The sequence below is a fragment of the Nomascus leucogenys genome, chromosome 17, assembly GCF_006542625.1.
Source record: "Nomascus leucogenys isolate Asia chromosome 17, Asia_NLE_v1, whole genome shotgun sequence".
NCBI lineage: Eukaryota > Metazoa > Chordata > Mammalia > Primates > Hylobatidae > Nomascus > Nomascus leucogenys.
Genome location: NC_044397.1, coordinates 89,370,657 through 89,382,114, shown reverse-complemented (window position 1 = coordinate 89,382,114; position 11,458 = coordinate 89,370,657). Strand labels below are relative to the sequence as shown.

At 49.8% G+C, this 11,458-nt stretch overlaps 1 protein-coding gene across 6 annotated transcripts in view; it reads right to left on the bottom strand.

The window, feature by feature from the left end:
* Positions 1 to 4,813: 4,813 nt before the first annotated feature.
* HIF3A (hypoxia inducible factor 3 subunit alpha) overlaps positions 4,814 to 11,458 on the bottom strand; it is a 46,358-nt gene continuing 39,713 nt past the window's right edge. For 5 of the 6 annotated variants that reach the window (XM_003277604.4, XM_030795551.1, XM_030795550.1 and 2 more), the window contains 2 exons: positions 10,769 to 10,850; positions 4,814 to 5,363 (listed from right to left, as the gene is read on the bottom strand). In XM_003277604.4, the coding sequence (XP_003277652.1) occupies positions 5,266 to 5,363; positions 10,769 to 10,850 (180 nt within the window). In that variant the 3' untranslated portion in view covers positions 4,814 to 5,265. The remainder of the gene's footprint in view (positions 5,364 to 10,768; positions 10,851 to 11,458) is intronic. The other variant, XR_004026327.1, reaches the window with a different exon arrangement.

Sequence of the window (11,458 nt, the reverse complement as noted above, 5' to 3'; positions counted from 1 at the left end):
AGGGGGCTTCCAAGGTGAGCTTTTAGGGGCACTTTACCCAATTGGAGCAGGCAGGGAAGGCTTCCTGGAGTAGCTGGTACCTAAACCAAGATGTGAAATATGAGTAGGAGGTAACCAAGTGACAGGAGAGGGGAAGGGAGAGAGGCATTTCAGGCAGAAGGAACAGGAAGTGCAAAGGCTCAAGAGTGTTTTTCTTCCCTTGAAGAGATTCCAATGCACAACCCTGTATGGGGGCTTATGAGAGTGACGTACATGACAACAGACGCACCCACCTGTACATGAGTCCACGGACACACACTCTTGCACACACATGCTCACTTAACTAAGGGGAATCATGTCACACAGACACACATTGGTATCCAGAATTACAGCATCAAGCAGTCCCACACATGTACACAGAATCACATCACACAGACATACATAGGTTAAAAAAAAAAAATCACAGCACCTTCCACACTCAGAAACACAGAAACCCAAAATAACCAGAAACACATATAAGGCAGAATCACTTCACCCAGATACTAATATGCACTTGTAGAAGGAATCACAACCCCACCCACCCGCTGCAACACAGGTTCACAGAATGTCACGAAGACCCATACACATACACAGAATGACAATGTGCACACACTCGTGCACGCGCACACACACACATACAGATACACAGAATCAGAAAGTAACGTGGGGCTGGCGCGGTGGCTCAAGCCTATAGTCCTAGAACTTTGGGAGGCTGAGGCAGGAGGATCGCTTAAGCCCAGGAGTTTGAGACCAGCCTGGGCAACATGGTAAGGCTCTGTCTCTACAAAAAAATGAAAATAATTAGCTGGGCCTGGTGGCATGCACCTGTAGTCCCAGCTACCGGGAAGGGTGAGATGGGAGGATTGCTTGAGCCCAGGAGGCTGCAGTGAGCCGTGATCACACCACTGCACTCCGGCTTGGGTGAGATAGTGAGACCCTGTCTCAAAAGAAAGAAAGAAAGGGCCTGGCATGGTGGCTCATGCCTGCAATCTCAGCATTTTGGGAGGCCGAGGCGGGCAGATCACCTGAGTTCAGGAGTTCGAGACCAGCCTGACCAACGTGGTGAAACCCAGTCTCTACTAAAAATACAAAAATTAGCTGGGTGTGGTGGCACATGCCTGAAATCCCAGCTACTTGGGAGATCGAGGCAGGAGAATCGCTTGAACCTGGGTAGTGGAGGTTGCAGTGAGCTGACATTGTGCCACTGCACTCCAGCCTGGGCAACAGAGTGAGACTCCAAAAAAAAAAAAGAAAAGAAAAGAAAGAAAGAGAGAGAGCAGAAGGAAGGAAGGAAGGAAAGAAGGAAGGAGGGAAAAAAAAAAGACACTCAGCCACCGGTGCACCCACACTCCCAGAGGAGATCCAAAAGATGAGTCAACACGCAGAGCTCTGGTGCCTACCAAGGTGAGGTCTTTATGGTGTATAGAGATTGGTGAGTTTCAGAGCCAGTGTGGCCGGTCTAGTCCCTCCCCTTTCCCTAGCCCAGCACAATTCCCTCCACTGAGGGCCCACATCACCTCCAGAGGGAGGAGGGAGGGGTCAGACCCCCCCATAGCACCAATCTGGATAGGCCACCCCCTGACAAAACAGAGGGAGCAGTGCCTTCCACAAAGGGGGTAAACGGGGCTAAGAAGGGGGAGGCCTTTTCCTGTGGGAGACCAACAGTAGCACCATTTGTAGAAAGAAAGCTGGAGGGTAAGGGAGGCACAAAGATGGTGGCAGAGAGCTGAGGGGTCCTGGCCACTCTCCCCACCTGGCAATATGCAGACAGCGCCGTGCCTGTGCATGTGCCTGCGCGGCTGGAGAAGTCTTCGGATTGCAAACCACCCAAGGGATGAGGGAGCCCCAGGTGCCCCAAACGTGTAGGGTACAGTCAAGGTAAGTGCACGTCTGGAGGGCTGGGGTGGGAAGTGCAGGGGGTTCTGGGGCACAGAGATTGTAGGCAATGAGAATGGAGAGGCATGAAGTCCAGGAGCAGCACAGCCTAGAGGGTAGGGGTCTAGAATGGGAAGATTTAAGACTGAAAGAAGGAATTGGGTAAGTTCAGTGGGGTGGGAAGCCCAGAATAGATTTAGGAGGGTGGGGTCTGGAATTAGGGAGTTGAGGTTATAAGATTCAGAACCAGAGGAATCTTTAGGGAAAAGTCTAGATTCCAGAATCAGAAGCATTTGGAGGCTGAATTATAGAATCAGAGGAATTTGGATCTGAAATCAAAGGCAGTTGGAAGCTGTGAGGCTTAGAAGCAGAGGAATTTATAGAATAAGGTATAGAATTAGAAAAAGCCTGGCTGGGCTCAGTGGCTCATGCCTGTAGTCCCAGCACTTTGGTGAGGCCAAGGAGGGAGAATTGCTTGAGCTCAGGAGTTCACGACCAGCCTGGGCAACATGGTGAAACCCCATCTCTATTTTTTTTTTTTAATAAAAAAGGGAAAAACAAAAGCCTAAAATCTGAGTTCTAGAACCAGAGAGATTTGGGAACCATAAGATCTAGAATCAGAAGGAGTTGAGGGTGGTAAGATCTAAAACCAGAGAAATGTATAAGGCAAAGTCTAAAATCAGAAGATAGTTGAAGGCTGAATTCTAGACCCAGGGTAATTTGGAGTCAGATCTTGAGTGAGGAGGAGCTGGAAATGATGAAGTCTAGACCCAAGGGAACTTACGGAATGAGGTCTAGAATCAGAAGGCACTTGTAAGTCAGTTCTAGAACCAGAGAAACAGCAGATCACCAGATCTTGAATCAGAGGACCCTGGAGGTGGCACATTCTAGAAGTTGTGTAGTCTGGAACTAGTGAGTGGTACAGGTCATGAGGTTCAGAATCTAAGAGAACTAGAGCATCGTTCTGGTTCTAGAAGAACTGGTTATTATAAGATAAGGACAGGGTCGGGCACATTGGCTTATGCCTGTAATCCCAGCACTTTGGGAGGCTGAGGTGGGTGGATCACCTGAGGTCAGGAGTTCAAGACCAGCCCTGCCAACTTGGCAAAACCCCGTGTCTACTAAAAAATACACAAAAAATTAGCCGGATGTGGTGGTGGGCTCCTGTAATCCCAGCAATTTAGGAGGCTGAGGCAGGAGAATCACTTGAACCCAGGAGGCGGAGGTTGCAGTGAGCCTAGATGGCGCCACTATACTCCAGCCTGGGCAACAGAGAGACTCCATCTCAAAAAAGAAAAAAAAAAAAAGAAGACAAAAAAGACGAACACATCAAACTCTCTGTACTTGTTTTTGATGAGAGAAAATGAGTCTTGGTTATAGAGAACTGCAGGAGAATAAGCTGAGCCTCATAAGGTCTAAAACAAAAGTGATTTAGAAATTAAGAACTCTGGCCAGGCATGGTGGCTCACTCCTGTAATTTCAGCACTTTGAGAGGCTGAGGCGGATGGATCACTTGAGGTCGGGAGTTCAAGACCAGCCTGGCCAACATGGTGAAACACTGTCTCTACTAAAAATACAAAACTTAGCCGGGCATGGTGGCACACGCCTGTAATCCCAGCTATTTGGGAGGCTGAGGCCCAAGAATCGCTTGAACCCAGGAGGTGGAGGCTGCAGTGAGCCGAGATTGCGCCACTGTACTCCAGCCTGGGTGACAGAGTGAGACTCTGTCTCAAAAAAAAAAAAAAGAGAGAGATTAAGAGGTCTGGATTTGGAACCAAATATATTACCGATCAGGAGAACTGCACCCAACAGGAAGCTTGGAGTTGTGGGGTCCAGAACCAGAGGAAATCACTGAATATAAGATCTGGAATCAGAGGGAGTTGGAGGGTGTGAGATCTAAAACCAGAGGGATTAATTTATAGGAAGAGGTCTAGAACCAGAGGAAGTTAGTGAATGCTAGAACCAAAATAATCTGGTAGTTATAGAGCCAGAGGGAGTTAGAGGTTGTGAGGCCCAGAACCAGACAATTTTTGGGGATCGTGAGGTTTGAAAACAGGCAGAATGAGAGGCTGGTGAGGTCCAGAACTAGAAAGAGCTGAAGACGGTGAAATTTGAAGCAGAGGGATTTGGAGAACATGAGTTCTAGCTGGGTGCAGCGGCTCACGCCTCTAATCCCAGCACTTTGGAAGGCTGAGGCAGGTGGAGCACTTGAGGTCAGGAGTTCGAGACCAGCCTGGACAACGTGGTGAAACCCCATCTCTACTAGAAATACAAAAATTAGCCAGGCATGGTGGCACATGCCTGTAGTCCCAGCTATTTGGGAAGCTGAGGCAGGAGAATCACTTGAACCCAGGGTGCGGAGGCTGCAGTAAGCTGAAATCGTGCCACTCACTCCCGCCTGGGTGACAGAGCAAGACTCTGTCTCAAAAAAAAAAGAAGAAGAAGAAGAGGAGGAGGAGGAAGAAGAGGAAGAGGAAGAGAAGGAAAAGGAAGAGGAAGAGAAGGAAAAGGAAGAGGAAGAAGAAGGAAGAAGGAAGAAGAAGGTGATCTAAAGCAGACGACATTGGAGGTTGTGTGGTCTAGAACCAGTGCAGGTCAGAGGTTATACAGTCTGGAACTGGAGCAGGTTGGAGGTTGCATAGTTTGGAAGCAGAGGAACTGGGAGGCTGCCCCTGAAGTAGGAGGACCATGAATGAAGTCAGTGTCCAGGCAAAGCTGGGGGCAGCAGGAAGCCCAGAGTGCAAGGGGCAGGCAGAGCTGGCGGGCAGCTTGGGGGGCTTTGGCCTCAATTGGAAGTCGCTGGGGGTGAGATCTGGCCCAGAGCCTCCCCGCACTGACACCTGAGGAGGGGGGAAGATCAGAGTCCCACATTCTTATAGACCCCAGGAAATTAATCATGATTAAAAATCATATCACGAAATTGACAAAAATAAAAATAATAATACAAGAAGGATAGAAGGAAACGTGATCACGTTGACCTGTGGATCATTGTTCTCCCCAGAACCTGGAAACACAGATCTGACCCCCCCAACCCTCCCAACCCCTGATTCCCCGAAATAAAGCCAAGAGAGGCAGAGAAAGGGATAATGAGGTAACCAAGTATTGAGAACACCAAGAGAAATCCTGAGAGAAGGAGGAGGGGGCCAGGGACCCCCTCCCAGAGGTCACTGAGCTGAGACCACCCCAGAGAGCCCCCAGATTGGAAGCAGGCAGAGGGGTGAGGGCTGAGGTAGGCCCGAGGTGGGCAGGGGGCACATAGAGGAGAGAAGGGTCCCTCTCCTGGCGCCCCCATCCTGTGCGTTGGCTGCCGGCTTGGAGTGTGGTTGAGGTCCTTTCTGGGGGAGGAGAAGGCAGATGGGGAGAGGAGCCGGCTCAGTTGGCCTGGGCTGAGCCTGCCCTTGGCTGGAAGGTGCCCCCGGGCTGGGTAGTGTCCTCGTCTGAGTACGGAGAGAGCAGTGAGGGGCCCAGGCCTGCAAAGATGAAAGATAAATGATAAATGAAAGGTAAAAGACGAAAGATAAATCAGAGGACAACCATAACCCCAGTGTTAGGAATAATGTTTAAAATCTTAAGGAAATTGAACACTCAAACAAAGGATTTTTAGTAATTTTACTTTTGCGCAGAGGGGTGCCTCTTTGGCCAGTTGCCATGAGAGCACACTGGAACAAAGGGGCACAAGAGCCTTTATTTTTGAGGCAAGTCTTGTTTTCTTACTTTTTTTTTATTGGCTGGGGTTGGGTTATACAATTTAAACTAATTTCGGTTGGCTAAACATTTGATTTTTTTTTAGATAAGGTGGGCACATAAAAGAAAGAAGACAGGAAAGGGGAAGGGGTGTCTGTAATGAGTTAGAAAGTTAGTCCTTTTTTTAAACAAGGAAAGGAATGTGAGCTGGTATTGATAATGTCTGGTATTGTGGCGTGTCTGGGCATTTAACAAAGGCAAAAAGGAAAAAAGGAGAAAAAGGGAAAAAGGTGGGGGGTACTAAGAATTAAAGAATAAAAGACCGATCGGGTTATTTGAAGAGAAACCTCATCATATCCCGCATCAACCCGTCTCCCCTTCCTGGCAGTTAAAAGCCTGGGTGGCGAGTCAGGCCTGCCTGGATTCAAACGGCAGTGACGTCTTGGGCATGTTTCGCTCTCTGAACCTCTCTGGGGTGTTCAGGGCTGCGGTGAAGAACCCGAATCCAGAGCCAGACACTGCCCTAGTTTGAATCCAGGCATTGCTATTTACTTGCTGTGTGACCTGGGGCAGGTGGCTTCACCTCTCTATGCCTCAGTTCCCTCATCTGTAAGATGGGCTAATAACAGCACCTCCCTCTTGGGCTGTTGTGAGGAATAAATGAGTAAATCCATGGAAGGTGGTTTGAACCGTAACTAGTACTGGTGAGAAAGCAGTTAAGTCAGCTGTTGTTACCTGGGAAACCAGGATACTCACACGTACTTCATTTATGAGAGTTTATTCATTCAAAACATATTTACTGTCGGGCGCAGTGGTTCATGCCAATAATCCCAGCACTTTGGGAGGCCAAGGCGGGTGGATCGCTTGAACTCAGGAGTTCAAGACCAGCCTGGGCAACATGGCGAAACCTCGTCTCTACAAAACATACAAACAGCCAGGCATGATGGCGCATGGCTGTAGTCCCAGCTACTTGTGGGGGCTGAAGTAGGAGGATCGCTTGAGCCCAGCAGGTCGAGGCCGCAGTGAGCCGTGTTTGTACCACTGCACTCCAGCCCGGGTGACAAAGTGAGAACCTATCTCAAAAACAACAAAAAAACCCAACACGTTTACTGAGCACCTACTTTGTGTCAGGCACTGTGCCAGGTGCTAGAGACAGAGCAGTGACCAGGATGCTGATGAATCTCCCTGCCCTTATGGGGCCGACATTGCAGTGAGAAGCACCAATTGGATCAGGTGCATACAGGATGTAGCACAAAGCTAGGCACAGTGTGAGTGCGTGAATCTTAGCTCCTCATTCACAAATATGTGCTGAGAACTTCTTCTGTGCTTAGCCACCACCCACCCATGTGCACAAAGAAGAGAACAGCAGGGACCCATACAGCCCTGGCCCTTGACCCTGAAGGAGAAGGAGACAGTCATCAAATGATGACCCGAAGGCCTGTGTAATTATGGAGTGTTATAAACCATGAGCATATGAAGTCAGGGAGGGCTTTGTGTAAGGAGTAATATTTGGTTCGAGATCTAAAGGATGTGGTAACATGGCGAAGAACAGAGGGAAAAGTATTCCAGGCAGAAGAATCAGGATATGCAAAGGCCCTGAGGCAGCCTCCTCAAGCAAGGTGACTTTAAAACCATCACACTGCTCCACAGAGGCTCCATGCAGTCAGCCCTCACCTTTCTCTCCTCTCTGCTTCAGCTACATTGGCCTTGTTTTTCCCCAAATAAGACAGAGACAGCCAGGCACAATCTCAGCACTTTGGGAGGCTGAGGCAGGAGGATCACTTGAGCCCAGGAGTTTGAGACCAGCCTGAGCAACATAGCAAGACCTCTTTCTCTACAAAAATTAAAAAATTAGCCAGACGTGATGAAGCGCACTTGTAGTCCCAGCTACTCGGGAGACTGAGATAGGAGGATCGCTTGAGCCCAGGAGTTCAAGGCTGCAGTGAGCTGTGATTGCACCACTGTGCTCCAGCCTGGGCAACAGAGCAAGACCCACCCTGTCCCCCCACCCCCAAAAAAGATAGATACAGTCCCCACCTAAGGGCCTTTGCACTTGCTGTTCTCTCTGCCTGGGACACTCTTCCCCCCGATATCGTCAGGACTCACTCCAGGTCTTTGGTCAACTATCACCTTCTCAACGAAACCACCCTGATCATACTGTTTAAAACTGAAATCCCCCCACTCCAAACCCTTTTTCCTTGCATGCATTATTTCCCCCTGTTACACTTATTTTCATCTCCCACTCTTTTTTGTTCATTTGTTTATATTTATATTTTTATTTTTTGAGACAGTCTTGCTGTGTTGCCCAGGCTGCAGTGCAATGGCGTGATCTCAGCTCACTGCAAACTCTGCCTCCTGGGCTCAAGTGATTCTCCTGTCTCAGCCTCCTGCGTAGTTGGGATTACAGGCGCCCGCCACCGTGCCTGGCTAATTTTTGTATTTTTAGTAGAGACAGGGTTTCACCATGTTGGCCAGGCTGGTCTGGAACTCCTCACCTCAGGTGGTCCACCTGCCTCAGCCTCCCAACGTGCTAGGATTCCAGGCATGAGCCACCGCACCTGGCCTGTTTGTTTAAGTAGAGACAGGGGCCTGGTGCGGTGGCTCACGCCTGTAATCCCAGCACTTTGGGAAACTGAGATGAGTGGATCGCTTGAGCTCAGGAGTTCAAGACCAGCCTGGGCAATGTGGTAAAATTCTGTCTCTACTAAAAATACAAAAAAAAAAAAAAAAAAAAAGTTGAGCGTGCTGGTGCCCACCTGCAGTCCCAGCTACTCGGAAGGCTGAGGTGGGAGGATCGCTTGAGCCCGGGGGCACACAGGCTGCAGTGAGCTGACAGTGCACCGCTGCACTCCAGCCTGGGTGACAGAGCGAGACCCTTCTCAAAAAAAAGAGAAAGCCTGTAATCCCAGTATTTTGGGAGGCCGAGGTGGGCGGATCACGAGGTCAGGAGATTGAGACCATCCTGGCTAACATGGTGAAACCCCGTCTCTACTAAAAATACAAAAAATTAGCCAGGCGAGGTGGCACACGCCTGTAGTCCCAGCTACTTGGGAGGCTGAGGCAGGAGAATGGTGTGAACCCGGGGGCAGAGCCTGCAGTGAGCTGAGATCATGCCGCTGCACTCCAGCCTGGGTGACAGAGTGAGACTCCGTCTCAAAAAAAAAAAAAAAAAAAAGAGAGAAAGAAAATAAAAATGCGAAAATAAATAAATACAGGATCTCGCCCTGTCACCCAGGTTGGAGTACCGTGGTGCAGTCACAGCTCACTGCAGCCTTGAACTCCTGGGCTTAAGCAATCCTCCCGTCTCAGCCTCCCAAGTAACTAGGACAACAGGTGTGTGCCACCACACCCACCTGGTTTTTAAAAATTTTTTGTAGAGAAAGGGTCTTGCCATGTTTCCCAGGCTAGTCTTGAACCTTTGGTCTCAAGTGACCCTCCCCTCCATAGCCTCCCAAAACACTGTGATTACAGGCATGAAACACCCCGCCCTCTTGCACTCTTTTTTATTTGAGACAGGGTCTCACTGTGTTGCCCAGACTGGAGTGCAGTGGCACCATCGTAGCTCACTGCAGCCTTGAACTCCCAGGCTCAAGTGATCCTCCCACCTCAGCCTCCAGAGTAGCTGGAACTATACGCATGCACCACCATGACCGGCCAATTAAAAAAAATTTTTTAGGCCAGGTGCAGTGGCTCACACCTGTAATTCCAGCACATTGAGAGGTCAAGACAGGCAGATCACCTGAGGTCAGGAGTTCAAGACCAGCCTGACCTACATGGTGAAACCCCGTCTCTACTAAAAATACAAAAATTAGCCAGGCACGGTGGCATGTGCCAGCTACTTGGGAAGCTGAGGCAGGAGAATCGCTTGAACCCAGGAGGTAGAGGCTGCAGTGAGCCAAGATTTCACCACTGCACTCCAGCTTGGGCGACAGGGCAATGTAGAGACAAGGTCTCGCTATACTGTCCAGGCTGACCTCAAACTCCTAGCCTCAAGTGATCCTCCCACTTTGGCTTCCCAAAGTGCTGGGATTACAGGCATGAGCCACCATGCCCAGCCTCCCTCTTGCACTCTTTCTCGTACTTGTTTCTTTGTTATGGCCTGTCTCCCACACTAGGAGGTCAGCTCCACAAGGGTAGATATTTCTGTAGAGACAGCGAGTCCCCAGCCCCCTAGAACCATGCCTGGTGCTCACTGCGTGCTCCATAAACATTTGTTACATGCATGAAGGAAAGAATAAACTGAACGACAGTGACTGTGGCTGAAACAGAGGGTGTGGAGCACAGTGTGGTCTGAGATGTGGCGAAGACCAGACCCTGCAGGGATCTGAGTCCAAGTGAGGAGCTTGATCTTTCTTTGAAGGGCAATAGGGAGCCATAGAAGGGTTTTGAGCAGAGGAGGGCCAGGGTCAGATTCAGGCTCTGAAAAGATCCCTCTGGCTGATACCTGGAGGTTTCAAGTGAAGCTATGGCTTTTGATAGCTACACTGGAAAATGACAGCTTGTCTCATGCTCTGTGGAGGGGCTGTGGGAAGCAGCATCACCACCATAGCCACATGGGAAGATATTTCCTTTAAATCGCTTTTTTTTTTTTTTTTATCTAAAAACATTTTTAGACTGGGTGCAGTGGCTCACGCCTGTAATCCTAGCACTTTGGGAGGCCGAGGGGGGGCGGGTCACCTGAGGTCAGGAGTTTGAGACCAGCCTGGCCAACATGGTGAAACCCCCATCTCTACTAAAAATACAAAAGTTAGCCAGGTGTGGTGGCACACACCTGTGATCCCAGCTACGTGGGAGGCTGGGGCAGGAGAACCGCTTGAACCCGGGAGGCGGAGGTTGCAGTGAGCCGAGATCACGCCACTGCACTCCAGCCTGGGCGACAGAGCGAGACTCCATCTCATAAATAAATAAATAAATAAATAAATGTGATCATAGGCGTGCAGGCTCCAGAGACCTAGGCTCGGGCTTCCACCCCAAAGGGCAGCCTTGGAAAGCCCCTGCCTCCCTTAGGGTCTCTCTTCCTCTCTCCTCCACAGTGCCCATGAGAAGACAGAAGAGACAGGAGCTGCTGTTTCCACCAAGGTCATCTCCAAGCACTGATAGTCCCCCAGCACCTTTGGAATGGCTCCATCCCTCTCGCACCTCCCAGGGGAGAGAGTGCCCTGGGGCTCTGGATACCCAGGTTGCTACTCACCCAGGGGCTCATTCAGGTTCAGGAGTGGGGTGCTGGGGTCCTGTAGGCTCCCTGGGGCTGGTCCTCCTGTCAGAAGGAAACTCTGTGGGAGAGAGAGACAAAGCCACCACCATCATCATCACCATCATTAGTATCCAAGGAACGGCCGGGCGTGGTGGCTGTAATCCCACACTGGGAGGATCGCTTAAGCCCAAACGTTTGAGACCAGCCTGGGCAAGATAGTGAGATCTCATCTCTACAAAAATTTAAAAATTAGCTGGGTGTGGTGGCATGTGCCTGTAATCCTAGCTACTTAGGAGGCTGAGGTGAGAGGATCCCTTGAGACCAGGAGTTTGAGGTTGCAGTGAGCTATGATCGTGTCACTGCATTCCAGTCTGGGTGACAGAGACCCTATCTCTAAAAAAAATAAATAAATAAAATAAAAATAAGGCCAAGCGCAGTGGCTCATGCCTGTAATTCTAGTGCTTTGGGAGGCCAAGGTAGGAGGATCACCTGAGGTCAGGAGTTTGAGATCAGCCTGGGCAACATAACAAGACCCTATCTCTACAAAAAATTTTTAAAATGAAATAAGCTGGGCATGGTGGCTCACGCCTATAATCCCAGCACTTTGGGAGGCTGAGATGGGTGGATCATTCGAGGTCAGGAGTTCGAGACCAGCCTGGCCAACATGGTGAAACTCCGTCTCTACTA